Raw genomic sequence first — 21,799 nt, 5'->3', positions numbered from 1 at the left:
CAGGAGCAGTATTTGGGTTGAGTAAGTCCCGGGTGGGTGGGAGGCAGGGGACGAGGCTCCACATCTCCCCAGAGGAGCTGACCTGGGAGCAGGAGAAGGTTCTGGAATCGTTGGCAGAGCCGATTCCAGGACCCAGCACAGCCCCGGGATTTCTCCTTCAGGTGCTCCAAAGCGTCCCCTCGCAGGGGCTGGCCTGGGATTGACCTGCAGGGGGGTCACCCCTGCACAGGACCCCCCTGCACAGTCTTTAGCAATGAAATGGTGTTCTCACCCTCACAGGACATCCTGAGGTGCTGCCCAGACATGAACACTCCATGCTTTATTATAACCATCTTTTTATCTCCTTAGTGCAATTATTTTTCCTTGAAAAAAAAAGTGTTGGAGATGACTCAGTTTAGAGACATGAAAAAGGCAACTGCAATGCCAGCACACTGCCAGCTTGGCTTTCGCTCTCCCCAGATCCCCTCACCATCTATGTTTGCTGGAGCTGGACTAAAAATAGCTCTGGGCTGGAGCCAGGGTGGGAAGCAGAGCCAGTGTCAGAGCTGTGGGAGCTGCTCCCTCCCAGAGCGCCCCGAGCTCACCGGGCTGGGCTGGCCTCTGCCAGGGCAGCTTTCCCTCGGTGCCAGCGGGGCCCGGGCAGCCCTGGTGCCTTTGGGCAAAGCTGCCCCGGGCCGTCCCTGCGCAGCTCCGCGGTTAAAGCAGCCCCGGGCGGGCAGAGCGGGGACAGCAAAACCTCCCCAGGCACGGGGCAGCAGCGGGCCCGGGCTGCCCGGCGTGGGCACTGCCCCAAACACGAACCCGGCGGAGCAGGAGGAGGAGGAGGAACAGGCACGGCCCCACCGGCCCTGCTCGCTGCTGCCCTGGCACTGCCACCCTGGCACTGCCACCGCTGCTCTGGGCACCCTGTGCCAGGCCCTGCCCACCCTTCCAGGGTACAATTCCCAATCTCCTACCCAGCCCTGACCTCTGGCAGTGGGAGCCATTCCCTGTTCCTGTCCCTCCATCCTTGTCCCCATCCCTCTGCAGCTCTCCTGGAGCCCCTTCAGGCCCTGGCAGGGCTCTGAGCTCTCCCTGGATCCTTCTCCTCTCCAGGTGAGTCCCCCCAGCTCTCCCTGGATCCTTCTCCTCTCCAGGTGAGCCCCCCCAGCTCTCCCTGGATCCTTCTCCTCTCCAGGGGAGCCCCCCCAGCTCTGCCAGCCTCAATCCAGAGCAGAGGGGCTCCAGCCCTCAGAGTATCAGGAGATCACTTCAGGGGACAGAGTTTTTCCATATGAGGAAGATTCCAACGGCGTCAAAACCTCCCTGCACCCCACCCATGCACAGAAGTGACCAGGTAGGGCTCCAAAATACCTGGAAATCCCAGAGCACAGCGTTCGCAGGGACAAAGGGCTGCTTTGTCCCTGGCCTGCCACACAAGAGGTTCTTTCTCTGCTTCAGTTTGGTTCTTCCCTTTTTCCCCCCAGGCTTCTGACTGAAGGCTTTGTGTGAGCAGGGTCATACCTGGCTCTTCCTCTCTCTGTGGCCAGGAGCCGATGTTATCCGGGGGAATTTGGCAGTTCCCTGTGCTGCTCTGAGGGTTTCTCTCAGCTGTGTTTTGGTGTTTAATGACATCAGAAAATACGGGGAACCAGCCTCTGCTGCCCCTTCCGTGGGCTGCCACAGGAGGAAGTTTAATGGTGCTGTGGCAGAGGTGGAAAGGCAGGAGGGGAAGGGGTGGGGTGAGGCTGAAAGGTCCCAGCAGGACCCTTCAGTGCAATGGATTTTTGGGTTTGGATCCCGAATTTGGTGGTGACGAGCGGGTGCTGGGTGTGTGCTGTGGGCAGTGTCCTCCCCCTTCTCTGTGCAGGGGAATGGAGTCCGGTTCTGGGGCTGCCCCCCCGCCTTTCGGTCCCCTCAGGAAGGAAGGAGGTTATTTTTAAAGCTGGGGCCAGGTACGGAGCCGTACCTCAGGCTTTTCCTCGTGCAAGGGGAATGGGAAGTGATGCAGCGTCAGCCGCAGCTCCCACGCTCCCTCCAGAAGGATTTTCTTCCCCAAAGCATTCCTCCAGCAGAGCTCGGCACCTCCTCCCCTGCTCTAGGTACCAGCTGGGGGCTCATCCCACCCTGCCCCGCATCCCACGGGGAGCTGCGCTCATCTCCATATCTGGGCAGGGTCGGCCGTGTACCCACGGCCCTCCCGTGTGCCAGCCCGGGCTTGTGCCAGCCTGCCAAAGATCCCGGTGTGCAGCCGGGCCGGGCACCCCGGAGCCTGGCAGCCCCGAGCAGCCTCACCTGGGCCCCAGGTCTCCTGCCACTGAGGCAGCGTGGTGCCAGTGACACCCTGCCCTGCTCACCCCCCGGCTCGCTCGGGGCAGCTCAGACTGCTCCGGGAGCGCGTCCCGGGGGACCGGCCCCGCTCCGGGAGCGCGTCCCGGGGGACCGGCCCCGCTCCGGGAGCGCGTCCCGGGGGACCGGCCCCGCTCCGGGAGCGCGTCCCGGGGGACCGGCCCCGCTCCGGGAGCGCGTCCCGGGGGACCGGCGCTCCCTGCCCCGGCTGTGCCCGAGCTGGCAGCAGCTGAGCTGCCGCGGCAGCCGCAGAGCCCTGAGCAAAAGCAGATGTGGGAGATGCTGCGGGCGGGAGGCGCTGCCAGGGGCACAAACACCGTGCCTGGAGCGGGCGGATGGAAAAGTGTCCTTGGAGGGACTCCCGGTGTCCCGGAGCGGCGCCGTTTGTCGGGAGGTGTGAGCACCCGGGCCCCCTCTGCCTCCCTGGGCGGCGGCAGGGCAGGGATCGCCCTGTCTGGGGCGGCTGGCAGCACAGCGGGGGCTGTGCCAGGGCTGGTGCCAGGGGCGGTGCCAGGCTCACGGACTCATCCCCTGGCCCGACCTGCTCTGAGGGGACGCGCCCAGGGCAGGGCTGAGCCTCCCTCGCTGCTCCGCCCGTGCGGAGAGCGCCGGGGGACGGAGCCGCGCTCGGGGCCGGCTCTGGCACCGCGGGGCTCCTCCGCCGGAGAGGAAATTGTCCCGAAATAACTCGGCGCTTCCCCTCCGCCCCGCGCGCTGTGAAGCGGCGGCAGAGCCCGGGAGCCGCCGCGGCTCCGCCGCCACCCGCGGCCGATGTCCCCCGCGGGACCCTGCCGTGCCCCCCGCGCCGGCCGGGCCCCCTCGGGGGGCTGCGGCTCCCTGGGCCCCCCGAGCCCGGCCTGAGGAAGGTAAGAGCCCCGGCTCCGGCCGCGGGGAATGCCGCGGGGAATGCCGAGGGGAATGCCGAGGGGAATGCCGTGGGGAATGCCGCGGGAATGCCGTGGGGAATGCCGTGGGGAATGCCGTGGGGAATGCCGTGGGGAATGCCGTGCCCCGCTGCTCTCGGGGCTGCTCTGCCCCTGCCGAGGGCTTTGTCTGGGGACTGGCACCGTCTGCAGCAGCGCTGGATGCCAGGGCTGACAGAACCCGGGAGGGCTCTGGGGGCAGAGCCGTTCCTTTTCCCGGGCAGGACGAGGGGAGGGAGCCGCGGTGGTGCAGGAGATCAGGAACGCGATGCTGCGGGCGGAGCAGCAGTGCCAGCTGCCCTGCCAGCCGGCGGGATCCTGCCGGGCAGGGGCTGGAGCCCGTCCCAGGCAGGAGCGCGGGGCTCCTGCTGCCCGAGCCCCGGGGCCGGCACCGGGCCTGGCAGGGCGTTGTCGCTGCTCCGGCCGTGCCAGCCCCGCACGGCCCGGCCCGGCCCGGTAAGTGAGCTCTGCCCCATCCCGGGGGCTGCCTGGCACCAGCCCGTGCCGCTCCGCTTTGTTCTGTGCTGCCAGGGACAGTCACCTGCCCAGTGCCACCCCGGCCACCCCCGGGCGCCCCGTCCCCGCTGCCCGTGCCCGGGGCTGTGCTGGGGATGTTGGCACGGCGGGGGTGACTCGCACGCTGGCCCTGGCTGCGTGTGCGGTCCTGTGGCTGCCCAGCTGGCCCGGCGCCTGGGCTGTCCCCTGGGGCCCCGAGCGGCGGTGACAGGGCAATAGAAGCGATGGCAGAGCGATAACGAGCAGAGAGCGGGGCCCCGTCCAGAAAGGAAGCAAAAATCTGCGTGCTCGGGGCTCGCTGCGAGCAAAGGCACGTGAGCCAAGCCTGCGGCGGGCAGGGCTCAGTCCTCCTGCCCTGAGCGCCTGGCTCGGCACCTCGGGCTGCTCAGAGCCGCCTCCCGTGACTCTTACCTGCTGGGGATGCTGCTCCCTCCCACGGCAGCTCGCCAAGCAGGGAGAGCTGCAGGAGCTGTGCTGGGCTGGGTGTGACTGAGGGCAGGGAGAGCTTCAGGAGCTGTGCTGATCCAGGTATGATTCAGGGCAGGGAGAGCTGCAGGACCTGTGCTGGGCTGGGTGTGATTCAGGGCAGGGAGAGCTTCAGGAGCTGTGCTGATCCAGGTATGATTCAGGGCAGGGAGAGCTGCAGGAGCTGTGCTGGGCTGGGTGTGATTCAGGGCAGGGAGAGCTTCAGGAGCTGTGCTGATCCAGGTATGATTCAGGGCAGGGAGAGCTGCAGGACCTGCACTGATCCAGGTATGATTCAGGGCAGGGAGAGCTGCAGGACCTGCACTGATCCAGGTATGATTCAGGGCAGGGAGAGCTGCAGGACCTGTGCTGATCCAGGTATGATTCAGGGCAGGGAGAGCTTCAGGAGCTGTGCTGGGCCGGGTGTGATTCAGGGCAGGGTGCTGTAGTTCTTCAGGCCAGACTGAGTTTTCGGGAGCTCACTGAAAGCAGAGGAGCTGTTGATGTCTCTGCCCTGTAATTAAATCGCCTTTTTGACCTTGTTGTCCTGGTGCAACCCTAAACCCTCATCCCTTCCTTGCTAAGGGCTTCTCTGTGCCCTCCCTGCCCACAGCTGTCACATCACTGTGTTCCTACGGTGCCAAGAGAGCACCCCCAGCCCTGGCACTGCCCCCGCAGGGCTGGGTGCCACGCAGTCACTCTGGTCACCCTCTTCCTGTCATTCTCTTCCTGTCACCCCCAGGGGTTCCTCTGTGCCCTCCCCAGGTCACCCCCACCGCGGCCACCTGAGGCAGCTGTGGCAGAGGCAGGGGATGGGCAGCAGAGTCCTGCACAGAGCCGGGCACTGGGGCACTGCTCTGTGCCAGCCGGTGGCACCGAGGCGTGTGTGACAGTGCAGGGCTGTCCCAGTGACCGTGCAGATGACAGTCCTGCCCAGGGCATGGCTCTGGAGGGAGGCAAGGAGCAGCTGTGCCCCCCCTCAGCCCCTCCCAGCCCAGGAAACAGCCTGGCCCTCCCAGCTGGGCCACATTTGGGAGCCTGAGCTCTCCCTGCTTTTATTCCCCCTCAGGTGGGCAGTGCTTGCCTGGGCTGTTTGTGAGCACAGTCCTGGCCGTGGCTTTCAAATCACACCTATTTTTTCCCTGTGATTGTTTTTCCAAAGTTGACTCCGGGGATGGAAAGAGATGCTAAATCTAAAAAGCTGCTGTTTCCGGAAGACTCTTTCCTTTCCTTAGGAAGAATGAAATGTGATGTTGGCAAGGAAGTCTCCAAACAGTCGGTGGTGTCCAGGAAGCTGCTGGACTTCCACAGCTCCAGCAAAGGCTTGGGGGCTCCTGCAGAGCTGTGGCTGATGAACGCTCACTGCAGGGCCAGTGAAGGAGTTTCATTCCTGAGCTGGCCCCGAGAGCCCTCCGTGCTCTCCCCCTCTCCGGGCAGGACCCCCGGCAGGGCTGTGCCTTCCCCGAGCAGCCAGCAGGCAAACGGAGCCTCAAGGAGATGCTGGAAAGCCGAGCCTGGGCTCGAGATTCTCTTCCTTGGCAGTAGGAGCACGAGGGAGAGCATCTGCTTTCATCTCAGAGTGCTGCCAGGGCTGGAGTTAAATCTGGAAACGAGAGCAGGAGGGGGCTCAGGTTGGTATGGCCAGCCCAGCTCCAGGGATTTGGGGTGGGAGCAGAGAGAGGATCCTGGACATGCTGGAGCTCCCCAGGGCAGCCTCGTTTGCTGCCAGCACAGCTCCCACCACCCAAGGCTTTGGGGCTGGGTTTTCTTCCGTGGCTTCAGCTATTTCTGCCTCGCTTCAGCTATTTCTGTGCCTCTCGTGTTTCACCTGGTCGCGGGGGGGAGGTTGGGGTTTGGTGATTTCCGACAGCGTTACAGCCTGCGTGACAGAGCAGAGGTTTTTGGGGAGCTGCTGCAGCCCCACATTTCCAGGGGCCAGCCTGAGTCACCACGGCCCCAGCCCTCAATGGGATTTTCAGTGAGGTGAGAGGAGGCAGAGGCTGGAGGATCCCGGAATGGCACAGAGCTTCACCTGGGATTAGCTGGGCTGGGACAGAGCACTGGTACAAACTGCCCAACCCTGCCCCCGGGCTGCTGCCCTGCAGAGGAGGGGCTGAGGAGGGTTTGTGGGGCGCTCAGCACCCTGTGCTCAGCCAGGCCCTGCTCTCGCTGTCTCCAGCACCTGCAGTTTGGAACAAGAGGGTTCCCTTTAAGCCTGCAATTCCCCTTAACCCATGAATTTATCTGCCAGGGTCCAGGGTGAGCTGCACTTTCACTGCCAAGTCCTGCATTTTGAAGCATAGAACCAGTTGTTCCCCAAAACTGCTCCAAACCCTTGGGGAAGGCGGTTTTGGGGTCATTTAGGGTTTTTCTCCTATGAATCTCAGAATTATCAAATCCTGAAGGGAGAATTGCGACTTCTGTTCTTGCCCTTCCTTCTTCATTTTTCTCCCTGCAAAAGGAATAAAATCCAGCTGATGCCATGGGTATTTTAAGAATTGCGGAGAGGAAGCAGAGATTTGCAGCTCTGCAAAGAAGTGGGATGAATGCAGAGAAGGCTCTGGTCTTGCTGAGCTGGCAGACAGCAAAGCAGCCGGTTATTATGGGATGAGCTGTGCCTCGTGTCTGCTGCAGGGGAGGCAGCAGGTCCAGGGGGACGAGGGGCACAGAGAGCAGACCCTGCTGGGTCTGGGATGGGCACAGGCAGGGCTGAGGGGCTGTGCCCTCAGCCTCGGGCAGCACAGCAGGCAGAAAACACGCCAGGGAACCGGGGCAATTTCTGTTCTTTGGGTTCAGAAACATTCCCTGGCTTGGGTTCCTGTGCTGGTCAGAAACATTCCCAGGGAAAAGGGGGAATTTCTGCTCGTTTGGGTTCCTGTGCTGGTCCTGGCCAAGGGAGGAGCAGTGGCTGGAGCCTGGCAGGGCCATGCCTGACCCCGCTGTTCCTCAGAGCCGTTCCTGGGCGGGTCCTTTCACCCTCTTCTCCCACGGCACCTCCTGTCCTCCCCGGACAGCGTGACCGTGTCCCGAGCGTGCCGGGGACCACTTTTGCCTCTTCCTGTTGGATTTTCCCGGGACACCCAAGCTCTGGGAGCAGCAGAGCGCTGTGGGCTCAGCCTCAGCTGCTCTTCGCTGCCGGGAGGGAAAGGAGCCCTGCCGGAGCAGCCGGGAGAAGCAGAGTTCCTCGGGCAGGCCGGGCTCACGTCGGGCTTTGCTAAATTTGGAAGCTGTGGCAGGCGGGCAGCGCCCGCCCCCGCAGCGCCAGGAGGATGCGGATGTGGGAAGCCACCGACACCTTCAGCCGCATTTGGCTGCCGCTTCCTGCGGCGGCGAGAGGAGCCCGAGGGCGGAGCGGGGGTCTCCGTGCCCCGGGACTGGCCGTGCCCCGGGACTGGCCGTGCCCACCCGGGACTGGTGGAGCCCCGGGACCGGCCGTGCCCGCCCGGGACCGGCCGTGCCCATCCGGGACTGGTGGAGCCCCGGGACCGGCCGTGCCCACCCGGGACCGGCCGTGCCCATCCGGGACTGGTGGAGCCCCGGGACCGGCCGTGCCCACCCGGGACCGGCGGTGCCCCGGGACTGGCGGTGCCCGCCCGGGACCGGCCGTGCCCACCCGGGACTGGCGGTGCCCCGGGACTGGCCGTGCCCACCCGGGACCGGCCGTGCCCACCCGGGACTGGAGGTGCCCGCCCGGGACCGGCCGTGCCCACCCGGGACTGGCGGTGCCCCGGGACCGGCCGTGCCCGCCCGGGACTGGTGGAGCCCCGGGACCGGCCGTGCCCACCCGGGACCGGCCGTGCCCACCCGGGACTGGCGGTGCCTCGGGACCGGCCGTGCCCACCCGGGACTGGCGGTGCCCGCCGCTCCGAGCTGGGGCTGTGCCCCCAGCACCGCCCATGCCCAGCCCTGGGCTGTGCCCCTGCCCGCGGGGTCCCGCGGGGTCCCGGTGCCCCCCAGGCCCATCCCGAGCCCCAGCCCGGCCGAGCCGAGCCGAGCCGAGCCGTTCCGTTCCCGCAGGCACCGTGGCGGCTGCCAGGCCATGCCCCAGCGCCGTGGGGAGCTCCGCGCTCGGCGCCCGGAGCGGCAGCGCCGGCCCGGCCATGGAGAGCTCAGGTGGGTGATGCCGAGCGGGGCCGGGGGGAGCCGGGAGCAGGGAGCCCCCTGCCTTCCCAGGGGTTCCCAGCGCTGCTGGAAGAGGGGAAATGAGGCACAGAGCGGCGCAGGGGCAGCCAAAAGCTTGGCTGAGTGTGGGGCACTCACATCTGACAAAACATTTGTGTATTAAAGTAGTTTATTTTATAGTAGTAGATTTTATTTTTAATTTTACAGTAGCATATTTTATTATTAATAAGTTTTATTTTATTATTCTTAATTTTTTATTTTATAATAGTATATTTTATTTTTAATTTTTTATTTTACAGTAGTATATTTTACTATTGATAATTTTTATTTTATTATTATTATTAACTGTTTATTTTATAGTAGTATATTTTATTTTTAGTTTTTCTTTTTTAGTAGTATATTTTATTATTATTTTGAATTTTTCTTTTATAGCAGTATATTTTATTATTAATATTTTTTTTATTTTATAGTAATTTTTTTTTATTTGGTGTGTATTTCACTCCATTTCCCCCCGTGTTTAATTTTCACACCGTTTCAGAGGTGCTGTTGATTTCCCAGGGTCAGGATGTCATTGCTGAAAGGTTTTATTCCATTTCCAAGCCGCTGCTCTTTGTTGCCGGGTTTATTTTTTGCTGTTTTTAGATCAAAGTGCCTCTTGTTTGTGCTGGGTCAAACTCTTTGCTCTGCACCTCGTGAGGGAGCCTCGGCGCTGGGGCTGCTTTGATTCAGGAGGGGAGGACAGGACTGAGGGCAGTGCTCAGGAAAACCTCCCCTGGAGGGTGCAAACACACACAAAGGAAAAGAGCAGGACATTGGACATTTCAAACAGTCCGCGCCAATAAACAGGAGAGTGACACCAGGGAGCTCCCCAAAATCCCAGGAGGAAGGCAAGAGTGAGGAAAGAGAAGTTTCCGAGACCTTTGTCCGAATGACGCCTCCAAACCAGACAAACCCGGAGTATTTTTTTGTAAGGATATTTTTGGGGTGGCAGGGGGGCAGCCGGTGCACGCACAGACCCTCAGCAGGGGGGTCTGACCCGGGTCTGCGGCTCCTCCCTGGCACGGCTCCCTCCTGGGAAAGCCAAAATCGTCCCCAGGGCAGGAGGCGCGTGGGAAAGGCAGCAGTGCCAGGACCAGGCGGGCATTTCGGAGCAGCTCACGCTTCCCTGGGAGGCAGAAGTGAGGTTTTGGCCAAGCCTTTGGTCTCTGCTCCCAGGGAGGGCTGAGGGAGCTGGGCACAGGCAGAGCCTGCGGGCATTTGCTGTGCCAGGTCTGGCATTTGCTGTGCCAGGTCGGGCATTTGCTGTGCCAGGTCAGGCACAGCCCAGCTGGGCGCCGCAGGCTGGGCCTGTGCTCACTCACAAGTGATGGAGAAGTCAGTGATTTCCTTAAACCACAGGTATGAGGCAATGGCAGCACCTTTAGGATGGTACCATGGCGACAAAGTTCAGCCTTTTGTCCTGTGCCAAGCTGTAAAAATGAGCGTGGTGCCAGGAAAGCCTCTGGAGCGGGGGTGGGACAGCCCGGGGTCACCAGCTGCACTCCAGAAGAACTCCCAGCCAGGCTGGGCCAGCACTTTTGGGCTTCTGTGGCACCCTTTGGCACCTCCAGCAGCCTTGGGCACAGCTCTGGGTGTGCAGGGCGGCTCGGGGGGCTCGGGGGGCTTGGGGGGCTCCGAGGGCACTGAGGGCATTGGGGGCTTTGGGGACTCTGGGGGATATGGGAGCCATGGGGAAGGCTCTGGGGGCTCTGGGAGCTCTGGGTGCCATGGGGAGGGTTCTGGGGGCACTGAAAGCTCTGGGTGCCATGGGGAGGGCTCTGTCCCGGCTGTCCCCTGGCAGTGCCAGCCTGGCTCAGGCGCTACTGTCCCTGCAGAGCTGGAGTCGGACATCCTGCGGCGGGTGCGGGCGCTGCTACGGGAGCTGGACGGGCACCACCCGTCCTGCCAGAGTGACCGAGGTGAGGGACTGGCACCACCCGGGCACTCCTGCCCCGACCCCCTCCCTCCCACTGCCAGCGGGGACACGGCGGCTGCACCCATCCCCCTTCCCCACCCTCTCCAGAGCGGCCAAATCCTTCAGCAGCTGTGTCCATGCCCCAGCAGTGTGTGCCACCCCGTGTGCCACCCCGTGTGCCACCCAGAGCCAGGGCAGGGGCCCAGGGGCACAGCTGGGAGAGAGGGCACAGGAGCTGCCGTGGCCCTCAGGGGTGTGCCAGGGCAGTTCCGCACCGCAGTGCCCGGCTCCCGGGTGCCCGGGACAGCTCAGCCGGGTCCCCCCGTGGTGGCCTGAGCTCCCCCGGCTGTCCCTCCCAGGAATGCTGCGCTGGACCCTGCACAAGAGAACGGACCAGAACCCCAGAACCAGCTGTACCCTGGTCAGCATCCTGGTGAAGGAGCTGGAGAGGGTGAGTGCCACCCCAGGGAGGGGACAGTGCCCCCCCAGAGACCCTGGCCCACGCTGGGGGCTCTGGGGCTGCCCTGCCCAGCGCGGTGCCCTGCCAGGCCCTGACTGTGCCTGTCCTGCCCTGTCCCAGGCCGAGCGCGGGGACCTGCGGCACTACATCATCCCCCTGCTGCACACGCTGATGTACACCTTGATCCAGGTGAGTCGGGGGCCGGTGCCAGGCTGTGCCAGCCCGGGAACATCGGGGCCAAGGAGGGGCTGCTGGGGCACCCAGAGCCTGGACCAGCCCCCCAGAGCCAGCAGAGCCCTGGCACGGCCCTGGGCAGGCTCAGCTGGGCATGTCCCGTGTCCCTGTGGCACACAGAGCTCCAGCTCCACCTGAGCCCTTGTGGTGCCTGCAGAAGCCACACGCTGGCAAGACAAAGTGCCCCAAGCTCCAGCGGGTATTGCTGGAGGTTCCCAAAGCACTGCGGGACCCGATTCTGCCCCTTGTTCTTCTCTGTAGTGAATTCGGTGCCGGGAATTTGGGGCAGATTTAGGGGTCACTGCCTGTCGCCCCCCTGTTCCCCTGCAGGCTCCCTGCATCCCTGACGAGCTCTGTGCCAGGGTTTATGACTTCTGCAAGAGGCTGCTGACCCTGCCCAAGCCCTTCTGCACCATCGGGCTGGACTATGCCAGCAGGCTGCAGCTGGAGAGGACAGCCCCAGGTAAGGGGGGCTGCCAAGGCTGGGCCCCCCAGGGGAGGAAACCAGCTCTGAAGCAGCCCCTGGACACGGGGGTGTCAGTGGGGCTGCAGGCAACAGCCCCGGTAGGGAGCAAGCCCAAGGACACCTGGTTCCTTTTCTCTCTGTGTTCTTTTTCTCTGTTCCCACTAAAGCTCTTCCAGGTCAAGTTTTCCTTAATAGGAGCCTTTCAAACAATCCTTTAGAGCAGAGCAAGGTGCAGACACCCTGTGAGGTGTGGGGAGGGGAAGCAGAAGAGACCTGGTGGGGGATTTTGGTGCCATTTTGGGGAGCCTCAGGCCACACCCCAAGCACTCCTCCCCAGCACTGCCTCCAAGGGGCTCCTTTCCCTCCCCTGAGCTTTAGTACAGGCATGGCTCAGGTGGAGAGAGGGGGGCTCCAGCAGGGCTCCCCTCGGAGCAGCCACAGGGCTGGCCCTGAGCCAGGCTGGGACTGTCCCTGGGCCAGGCCAGGGCTGCCAGGACTGTCCCTGGGCCAGGCCAGGACTGTCCCTGAGCCAGGCCAGGACGGACCCTTGCCCCAGGCAGGGCCAGGGCAGTGCCTCCCTCCTGATCCACAGACCCTGCTGCTCCTCAGGTGTCCCCAGTGCCGTCCCCAGGTGGCCCTGGGGGCAGAGCTGTCCCTCCTGCCTCCAGCTCCGCTCCCAAGCTCCCAGACAAAGGAAGGGAACCCCAGCAAAGCATTGGAGTAGAAGGGGGTTTCTTTTCCTGGGTGTCCTGGGCTGGTTTTAGTTCTGGCCCCATTCCTGGCAGCTTGGGGCGTGCCCAGCGGGTGTTCCCTGGCAGGGCAGAGCCCGCTCAGGCTGCAGAGCTGGAGCAGCCTGGGCCAGGCACGGTGCCCCCGCTGCCAGCGCCGTTTGTGCCCACAGGGACCCTGTTCCAAAGGATGGTCATCTCCGAGCACAGCCTGCCCAGCACACCCTTCCCCTTCCAGGAGAGGTGGGTGCTGCCCCTGGCCAGGGCTGGGCTTTGGTTCCGTGCCCCCCCAGGGAAACCCGTCCTTTTCAACACTCGGAATTAGTCTTGCTTGGACCAGACAAGCTGGGCCTGAGCCTCGCGGCCTTGGGGGACGCTGCTGGGCGAGATCCAGTCCGTCACCAGATTCGGGAGGGAACGTTCTCCCCCATTATTTTGGGATGTAGGGAGCTGCCCTTGGTGGGGAGACGGGGTGGAGAAGGGGAAGATCAACAGCAGCAATAGAAAAAGTGAGACAAGAGCTGCTCCTGCCAGCCCTGGTGCCGCTGATGCGAGTCTGCCTCTCCCCCTTTGCCCACCCTGCTGCCCCCCAGGATTTTCATCTTCGCTGACCCCGAGCTGCTGCCCGAAGCCATCTGCAAGGCGCTGGCCACCGACACCGAGGCGGCCCAGGTGTCCCAGAGCCGCCGGGGCTGCATGAGCTGCGTGGTCACCCACGCCCTGCAGGCGGCCCTGGGTGACACCTGCGACACCCACGGCCTCAGGGCGCGGCTCCAGGTAACACAGCAGCTCCTGACCTGCTTTTCCCTGGTCCTGCTCTGCCTGGACACCCTGGAGAAGCAAAAGGTGTTTTGGCAAGTGGAGAAACTCCCCAAGATCCCCAGCGCTGGTCTGCAGCCCCAGGGCTGGGCTGGGGCTGAACTCAAACACCCTTCGAATGCAAAGCAGTGGCTGCAGCAGAGCCAGAGGCTGGAACTCAGCCTGAGTTTGGTTTTGCACAGCAAAGCTGAAGCAGAGTCTCTGTAGTCTCCTCTGGGAGCCCCTGGGCACTGCAGGAACCTCTCAGGGGAAAGGTTTCAATCAGTTTTCTCCCAACCCTCCTGAAGGAGCTGTGGGCTCACAGTGACACAAACGTCTGCCTCAGAAACTCTGCAGGCCACCTTCGTGTGCCTGCTGTCCCCATGTCCCCAGAGTCACCCCAGGTGCCAGCGCTGACGGGGGACACGCTGCCCTTCAGCTGCAAGGCTGCCCAAAAGGAGCTGGGAGCAGGCAGCACAGGCAGCGTCTGCTGGGGCAGGAGGGCGTTCGTGTCCCCCGGGGCAGTTTTTGCAGGACTCCTTTGCTCTCCTGCCCCTCCGCTGCCTGGCCCCATCATTCCCGATCATTCATTGCCGATCATTCCCGATCATTCCCGATCATTCCCGATCATTGCCGATCATTCCTGTTCCCCCGTTCCCCGGTTCCCCTGTTCCCCTCTCCCACAGGCCTTGCCCGCGGGGGACGTGGAGCTCTGCTTCCAGCAGGTGGTGGCGGCTGTGGAGGGCAGCGCGGGGGGCTCGGGCCGAGGCCAGCACAGGGCACGGCTGGAGAGGATCTACCAGGGCATCCTGGGCTCCTCGCCCGCAGGTGAGCCCCGGGCAGGCCTGCCCTGGGGACGGGAGCCCTCGTGTCCCCTCATGTCCCTGCCATGGCTCCTGCCCGTGCCTCAGTTTCCCCCTTCCCATTTCTCCCTCCCTCCAGTGGTGCAGACACTTGGCGATGGCTCGGTCGTTGAGGGCTGGGTCCTCCCAGCCTCACGTCTGGCCTCACCCCAGCAGCTCTGGGCTGGGAGAGCCCCAGGGCTGCCTCAGCCCGTGCTCAGCTCGTGCTGCTGCGTGGGGAAACGCTGCCATGTGCTCCAAGCATCCTTGTTTTCCCAGGGAATGCTCCCCAGGAAGGGCTGCAGGGGACCCCCCTGCCCAACCCCAACATCAGCTTCCACCTGTGGACAGAGGATGAGCAGCTCTGTGAGTGCCCCGGGGTGCGGGCTGGGCTCTGAGCCTGGGGGTGCTGTCCCAAGGGGTGCCTTAGCCCTCACCCCTGGGCCGGGAGTTTGGGCAGTGCTGTGCCAAGCTCGTGCAGCTCTGTGCTGCTGCCCCAGCGCTCCCTCCTGGCTGCTGAAGGAGCCGGGGCTGCAGCAGGACGTGCCCACAGCGCCTGACTGGTGTGGGTGCTCCAGCCCCGGCGGTGTCCAAGGCCGGGCCGGGTGGAGCTCGGAGCAGCCTGCTCTGGTGTCCCTGCCATGGCAGGGCTTGGGAGCGAGATCGTCCCCAGGGTCCCCTCCAGCCCGGGCTGGGGCCCTGGCACTGGGTGGCACCGGGTGGCACCGGGTGGCACCGATCTCGCTCAGCTGGAGCGGGACGGAAGGGCTGGCTGTCCCGGAGCCGCTGGCCGAGCTGTCGGCTCCGCGGGAGGAGGGCAGCCGGGGCAGGAGCGGGCTGTGCCCCTCTCCCCGCTGAGCGCGGCCCGTGCCCGCAGGGAAGGAGCTGGTGCTGTTCCTGCGGCCGCTGTCGCAGAGCTGCGAGCCCGAGGGCCCGGGGCAGGGGCTGGAGGCGGCGGAGCTGCCGGAGCTGCTGCCGGGCTGCGGCTGCTGCGGGCAGAGCCGCTTCTCGGTGCTGTCCACGGACAGCGGCATCGAGCGGGACCTGCCCGCGCCCGACGAGCCGTGCGCGCCCTGCGCCGAGCGCCGCCGGCTGCACAGGAAGGGCGGCATCAAGAAAAAGCCGTCCCCGCTGGACAGCGTGGCCCTCCTGCAGGCTGGCAGCGCTGTGCCCGGGGAAAAGCCCCCCGGCAAGACGCCCGGCAGGGCAGGGATGCCCCCCGAGCCCGCGGCCCCGCGCCGGAGGCTGCACACCGCCCGCGTGGTGCTGCTGGGGGACGATCGCATCCTGGGCCGCCTGGCACAAGCCTTCCACTCCCTCAGGTACCCGGGGGCACCCGGGGGTTCGGGGGGACACCCGGGCTGGGGGAGCAGCCAGGCTGGCTGGGGCGGCGGGGCTCGGTGATGCCCGGGGGGGCTCAGCGGTGCCCGGCCCGGGCTCGGGTCCCGCTGCTGGCTCCCAAACGCACACGGCCGCTCCCCCCCTCTGTCCGGGCGCTCGGTTCAATGAACAACAAACGGGGCAAGGTGATTTTCCGTGCCCAAGGGACAAATCCTCCAGGGAAGCTGTTTCCCAGGTGATGTCCCCAGCTGGTGCCCCGGGGTGGGTGACAGTGTGGGCAGCCTGGGAGCAGAGCTGCGTGTGCAGGGGCACCAAGCCCTGACAAAAACCTCTCTGAGGCTCCCCATCACCTCCTGCGCTTGATTTGGGAACCCAGGGCACATCCTGGGAAAGGAGGCATCGAGGGGCCCCGTGGCAGAGCAGCCACAGCGTCCTGGCACTGCCAGCCTGGCCCAGGAGCCGCCTTCTGCCCCTTCCCCTTGGGACATCTCCGCTTTCATTCCAGGAAACGGGAGGCCCGCCGAGTGTTCCTGACGCCCAGGCTGGACCTGCAGTTCTACCACATCCCCGTGGTGCCCTCGGCCGCAGCCGTGAGTGCCGGGGCTGGGAGCCTGGGGGGAGAGCAGGGGGATCAGGGATTCCCACCCGGCCCTGCCCTGGCCCCGAAACAGGGAGGGGGGGAGCCAGCACGGGGCTGTGGGGCTCAGTTTGGGGTCACAGCCCTTCAGTTCTGCCTCCAGGCCTCGGCTGCAGAGGCTCAGCTGAGCCCTGCTGCTTCTCCCACCTCCCAAATGCTGAGGGGAAGCAGCTGCTGCTCACTGAGGGCTTTCCCTCCTTGGCCATGGCCCCGGTGTTAGGTCTGTGAGTCTCTACTTGTGGTTTATGTCAGGCACATACCCTCCCCTTGGACAGAGGCAAATAATTGCATTTCGGATATTTTAAGCTGGCCCAGAGCCGGCTGTGACCCCTGACAAACAGGCCGTTAGAAAATCAGAATTCCTTCTTTTCATTCCTCAGGGAAGTTTTGTGCTTGAGCACCTGCCAAATGAGCAGGAAGGGGAAGGGATGGGGGAATGTCACAGGTGTCTCTGCCTCCTTATGGCTCCTGGTACGGTGAGCCCCCTGCTCCTCCTGGGCTGCAGGAGGCTTCCCAGAAGTGTGAGCCGAGTCCCACAGGAGCTGGATTTAGGGCTGGGGGGGTTCTCCAGGACCTTCTCCTCACGTTTTGCTCGATACAAGCCCAGGAAAAGCAAAGGATCCCCAGGCTGGAGTGGCTGTGAGCTGTGTTTCCCTGCAGGACCACGCTGGCCCCGAGGAGCTCTGCGAGGTGGCCGGGTACCTGGGCAGGGCTGACCCCTGGTACGAGAGCAACATCAACACCCTGTGTCACATCATCCCCAAGCTGGCCACCATGGTAGGAGGAAACCCTTCCCATTTCCCAAAAACACCCGCAGCACCCGAGGAGGAGTCTCTCCATCCCCAGGCAGAGATTTCCCCTGACACTGCCCCAGCCCACAAGAGCCATTTGCTGTGATGGGTGGCTTTGACCAGGGGACAGGAAATGGCAGCTCTCAGGAGAGAAAGCTCTTGCTGAAATCCCCCCAGCTGTCATTTCTGTCATTTCCCGGCACTTGGAGCCACGGCTGCCAGCCCTGCCAGCCCACGCACACGGGGCGGGAGGTGGGAGGCCAGAGGCCAGCTCATCCCTCCCTCTGTGACCAGGAGGGTGTCAGACTTTGTGGCAGGGTTTTGGAGAAGTGTCAGGGGCTGAGCCAGCCTGTGATTTGCCCCCAGCCTTCGTCACCGAGCAGGGCCCTGGTGACCGACCTGTTCCTCCCCGATGTCATCGCCTACTACGCCCGCATGGGCACCCAGCCCGTCCTCTTCCAGGTGCACTCCGTCAAGGTGAGTGGCACAGCTGGCACTGGCTCCAGCGGCCCTGCAGGGGCTGGCAGGGCCCTGCAGAGCCAGCGGGCTCTGGGGGCACCCAGCACATCCCAGCCTGGCTCCCCGTGCCCCCAGCCCGTGACCCTGGAGCTCCGCTCAGCTGGAGCCAATGACCCTGGCAGGGCGGTTTGGGGATCTCAGCTCAGCAAAGGGAGCCTTGAAATGCCCCACGGGGTCAGGGATGTGCTGCTCTGCTGGGCTCGGGGTGCTCAGGAGCCCTGGACCTCCTCCTGCTTCACGTGCTGGGAGCAAGCAGGGCTTTGCTGAGCAGCCTTGCCAAAACCTCCTGTACCTGCAGGGGCTTTGCAGGGTTTCCTGCAGCACCGTTTCACTGATTTCCTGCCAGCTTTGCTCTGAAATGGTATCAGAGCGAGGCCTGTTTGATAGGGCAGCAAAGAAGGGCTAAATTTGGGCATACAACATTAACCCTTCCCTCGCTGCTCCTCTGGCAGCTCTGGCAGCCCCTCCCCACAGGAACCCTGAGCGCCATGGTCAGGTCCCAGCTCCCCACGGCTGCTCTGGAGAAGCTGTCCAGGCTGTGAGCCTCGTGTGACACCTCAGGGTGACAGAGGAGACGTCCCCAGCGGTGTTCCTGTCAGGCTGTGTCTCCCAGAGATGTCCCTCTCAGGGCTCTCCCTCTCAGGGCTGTCCCTCTCTTTCAGGTCCTGTTCCAGGACCCAGCACAGGACCCAGCTGAGGACGTGTTCCTCACGGAGCTGCTGGTGCAGGTGCAGGAGAGCCCCTCGCACAGAGGTGAGCGTGTCCCACCAGCCCGGGCGGGCTCCTGCCATCCCCAGCTCCCAGCCTGCGGAGCCCCAGGCCGTGGGCAATGCTCCCTGCTCCTGGCAGGACTTCCCTGATGGCCTCCACCTCCTCCTGGGCAGGAGCCCGGCTGGTGCCAGTCCTGGCACCCCTGGCCCAGGTTTGTTCTCTGCCTCACTTGGCCCAGGACGCTCGGGACTGGACCCAAGCCCTGCTCTAGCTGAGGAAACAAGCTGGGCTTCCCAGCCAGGCCTTTTCCTGCTAGAAATCCAGTTCCTCGAGCTGCCAGGGATGGAATAACGCTGTGTGGAGGCTGGGCTGTTCCAGCAGTCCCAGCCGGCCCCTCCATCGGTGCACTCTGCTGCCCCATCAGTGCACATTTGCCACCCAGGCTGGCACAGAGCCCCCCATCCCGAGGCAGGGGCAGAGGGGACAAAGTGTGGCAGAACACTTGGGGGTCTCAGTGTGGGACACTGGGGGTCTCAGCCCAGGGGAGGATCCCTCTGCTGAGCACAGGCAGGTGGGGTGAGGGAGATTCAACCCCTCCCTCTTCCCTCCCGGCAGAGCTGAGCACAGCCAAGAGGAAAAGCACCCTGGATGGGCCTGGCATGGATCTCACCGTGACCTACAGGAGGGTGAGTGGGGCTCCTGCACCCCAAATGTCTCTGCTCCAGGGCACAGATCTCCTAAAAGGGGACTGGCCCTGCCTCTTTGCTCTGGAATTGCTGTCCAGGCAAGGACAGAGGGGCTGTGCAGAGCCTGTTGGCTCCCCTGTGTTTGTGACAAGCTGTGCCCAGCCCTGCCAGGGCTGTGCCAGGGCTGTGCCAGGGCTGTGCCAGGGCTGTGCCAGGACGCTGACCCTGACCCTTCCCGCAGGTCGTGCTGAGTGACCGGCAGAAGGAGCTGGCGCTGGCCCTGCGCTCCACGGGCCTGCTGATGAAGGCCATCCCTGCTGAGGAGGCTGAAGGTGGGCTCCTCCTGCTTTGTGAGGTTCCTGGGGCTCAGGGCACTAAATCTGGCCACGGTCCTTGGTGCCAGCTGTGTCTGGGCTCTGGGGTGGAATTAGGCACAGGAATATTGGTGTTCCCATGCTCTGGTTGGGTTTTTCTCAGGAATGATGTGTCTGAGGCTCAGAGAGGATTTCAGCTCCAGCCTTCCTCTTCCAGCTGGCCCTTGGCACAGCCTCTGACCCCACTCTGGGCACGATCCCACACGATTCCTGTGCCCACTGAGCCTGCTGGAGTCCCGTGTGCCCATAGCCAGTGCACCCAAATGTGGGGCAGGGCCCCGGGGAGCTGAGCTGAGGTTGTGCCATGGCCCCAGACCAACCCTCTGCTTCTGTCCCAGGCCTGGGCTGCCTGAGCGTGACCGTCACCGAAATCATCAAGAGCAGCCACTTGGCAGGCCGCTCCTTCTCAGTGAGTACCCGTGGGATCCTCAGGGCCAGATCCCTTCCACAGCAGGGACAGGGCAGCTCTGAGGGGAGGAGAAGGCTCTGGGGCCACCCTGCTCCGAGGGCGTTTGGTGATTATTTTCTGTGGAAAAGTCTGGATGTTTGAGCCAAAGCCCCAGACACCCTGGGTGCCCTCCCTGCTGGTCAGTGCCATCCCTCTGGTCAGTGCCCTCCCTGCTGGTCACTCATCCCTGCTGGTCAGTGCCAGGTTCTGAATACAGAGAAAGGATTCGCTTTGTGCCACATCTGAGGTTAAAAAAGAAAACCAGAGAAATGCCATTTTCTGTCCCTGCCACGCCCAGCACGCAGCCCGGGGAGGGCAGGGACAGCCTCAGCGGGCTCTGCCTCCTCTCCCCATGCAGGCTGTGGCAAACAGGTTCAGAACACGGATTATCAAGGTCAGGAGCCCAGAGCAGAGACCCTTCACGGTGCGGCTGGACAAGGACAGCAGGAGAACCTACAGGGACGTGATCGGGTGAGAACCCGGGGTGCCGGGCCCTGCACGCCTGCCCTGCATCCCCTCCTGTGTTCCGGGAGCCCCGATCCTCATCCCTGACAAAAACCCCACGTTCCCTCTCCGGGGAAAGCGGGGCACGCTGGGGCTCTCCTCCATTTGTGGTTTTGCGGGGTGGTGTGAGGATCAAATGGTGCTTGACACAAAAGCTGCTGTCATGGAGGCAGCGGAAGCGCGGGCACCCCCAGGGACAGGCAGAGCTGAGATCTCCGGAATGGTGAATTAGATCGGGATGCTGATGCTCTCTGCACCACTGCATCCCTGCCCCGGGGGCTCCAGCAGGCGCAGGCGGGGAGAGGTCCCAGCCCTGTGGAAGGGCCGGGATTGATGTGCCTGGAGCAGCTGCAGTGGCCTGGGATGTGCTGGTGGCTCAAGGTCCAGCCAGCATAAACTGGGAATTCCTGAGTCCCGCTGAGCCAGGCTCGGGACCTTGGGCTCGTGCCAAGCACTGGCACAGCAGCTCATCTCTGCAGTCAGACCCAGCTGCAAAAAGCAGAAATGCAGCTGCACCTGGCGGGGGGAGAGCCCTCCCCAGAGGCAGTGGGGGAGCTGGGCTTTGCTCAGGGATGCAGGAAACGTGTTCTGTGCTCTTCCAGCCTGGACGTGTCTCCCTGCCTCGAGCCCAGCTACTGCCTGCAGAAGACGAGGACCACGAAACTCAGCCCTCAGGAAACAGAAGACGTGGGGCTTGTGAAATACCTGCCCAAGTCTCTGCTGCTGCCCATCAACACTTTTGCAGGAGTCATCCCGTGAAGGAGACGGGAGAAGGGGCTGTGAGTTATGACGTGGGGTCATCACAGAGGACGTGGGGAAAGAAAACGCACTAAAAGCCACCAGTGGTGACTTTAAATGGTGACGGTGTGAAGAGCTGCCCCAGCAGAGGTGGATAGGCTTGGAGGGCACAGCCCTGCCCCGCCGGTGACAGTGTGACAGTGCCCCATGCCCCTGCCAAGGGCACAGCCACTGCAGGACTGAGCTCTCACCTTTTGCACAAGTCAGGGAAAAGCTCTGAGCTCCTCCATCGGGGAGGAGAGAGGAAGACCCGCGGAGGTGGCGCTGGCTGTCCTGGGAGCCCAGGGCCGCCGGCAGCAGCAGTGATCCTTTTGGAGATGCCTCAGAGCCCGGCAGGGGTCAGGTTTTCACCTCACAACCCAAACGCTGTTGCTGCTCCCCTGTGCCAGACCTGAGCAGCAAACATTGAGTCCCTGAAGGAAGCTGCGGGGCGGCAGGAGCTCTCAGGCACCTCGGATACCCCCCAAAAGCAGCTGCTGTTGTTGGGGTCGTGCGGGCTTTAAGGGGTGAGCAGTGGCTCTGCACCCCTCTGCCTCTTCGGGGCTGCCCTGTGGGGCTTGCACACACAGACAAAAGGCTCCAAAAGCCAAAAGGCTTGGAGCTGGGCTGGAGGGTGGGCTGGTGTCCAGAGTTGTTCTGTACAGCTGTAAATGATGTAGATGGATGCTAAATTATTTGTATAGGAGTCATGGATGAACTTGTACCGGAGAGCGCAGACCTTTCAGTGCCAATTGAAAGAATTGAAGCTGCCCCTTGGTGGTTGTTGTGTGCTGGCGGCTGGGGACGGGTGCTCAGGAGCTCCAGCTGAACGTGCGGTTCCGCTCTTCCCTGTGCCCGGGACAGATTGTCCCTCCCCGGGGACACCCCACACCCACCTGGACCCAATCCCGTTCCGTGTGGCTCCCGTCCGCGCCCCGGCGGGCCGGTGAGGGCGAGCCTCGGGCCGGTGCCCTCCGAGCCCAGCGGAGCCGCAGCCGCCGCTGCCCGCTGCGAGCGCTTCCAGCCCGGGATCCTGCGGGACGGGAACGCCCCGGGCCGTTCCCGTGCCGGTCCCGTGCCGGACCCGGGCCATTCCCGGGCCATTCCCGTGCCGTTCCCGTGCCATTCCCGTGCCATTCCCGTACCATTCCCGTGCCGGTCCCGGGACGTTCCCG

General features: G+C 63.8%; 1 protein-coding gene across 4 annotated transcripts; it reads left to right on the top strand.

Annotated features, from left to right (window-relative positions):
• Positions 1 to 2,945: 2,945 nt before the first annotated feature.
• On the top strand, positions 2,946 to 21,395 carry PIK3R6 (phosphoinositide-3-kinase regulatory subunit 6). Of its 4 annotated transcripts, none has more exons than XM_077787313.2 (20): positions 2,946 to 3,194; positions 8,250 to 8,345; positions 10,229 to 10,312; positions 10,668 to 10,759; positions 10,889 to 10,957; positions 11,333 to 11,465; positions 12,370 to 12,439; positions 12,790 to 12,973; positions 13,681 to 13,822; positions 14,116 to 14,202; positions 14,714 to 15,158; positions 15,683 to 15,767; positions 16,475 to 16,591; positions 16,972 to 17,082; positions 17,787 to 17,877; positions 18,451 to 18,521; positions 18,763 to 18,853; positions 19,234 to 19,304; positions 19,702 to 19,814; positions 20,450 to 21,395. In XM_077787313.2, the coding sequence occupies exons 2-20, from the start codon at positions 8,333 to 8,335 to the stop codon at positions 20,604 to 20,606; spliced, it is 2,226 nt and encodes a 741-aa protein (XP_077643439.2). In that variant the 5' UTR covers positions 2,946 to 3,194; positions 8,250 to 8,332; the 3' UTR covers positions 20,607 to 21,395. The 4 variants fall into 4 exon arrangements, with proteins under 4 accessions (XP_077643439.2, XP_085413014.1, XP_085413012.1 ...); XM_085556888.1 differs by having other exon boundaries at positions 2,964 to 3,194; positions 12,790 to 13,042; XM_085556886.1 differs by lacking the exon at positions 2,946 to 3,194 and adding an exon at positions 9,201 to 9,321 and having other exon boundaries at positions 8,256 to 8,345; positions 12,790 to 13,042.
• Positions 21,396 to 21,799: the final 404 nt, after the last annotated feature.

The sequence above is a fragment of the Lonchura striata genome, chromosome 18 (genome assembly GCF_050655825.1).
Source record: "Lonchura striata isolate lonStrDom1 chromosome 18, ASM5065582v1, whole genome shotgun sequence".
NCBI lineage: Eukaryota > Metazoa > Chordata > Aves > Passeriformes > Estrildidae > Lonchura > Lonchura striata.
This window is presented reverse-complemented; position numbering and strand designations above follow the sequence as displayed.

Bases quoted from the DNA above. Each gene is read 5' to 3' on its own strand.
- PIK3R6 (XM_085556888.1), top strand. The intron at 13,823-14,115 runs GTGAGCCCCGGG...TTGTTTTCCCAG, and splicing joins CCTGGGCTCCTCGCCCGCAG to GGAATGCTCCCCAGGAAGGG. The intron at 14,203-14,713 runs GTGAGTGCCCCG...CCGTGCCCGCAG, and splicing joins GACAGAGGATGAGCAGCTCT to GGAAGGAGCTGGTGCTGTTC.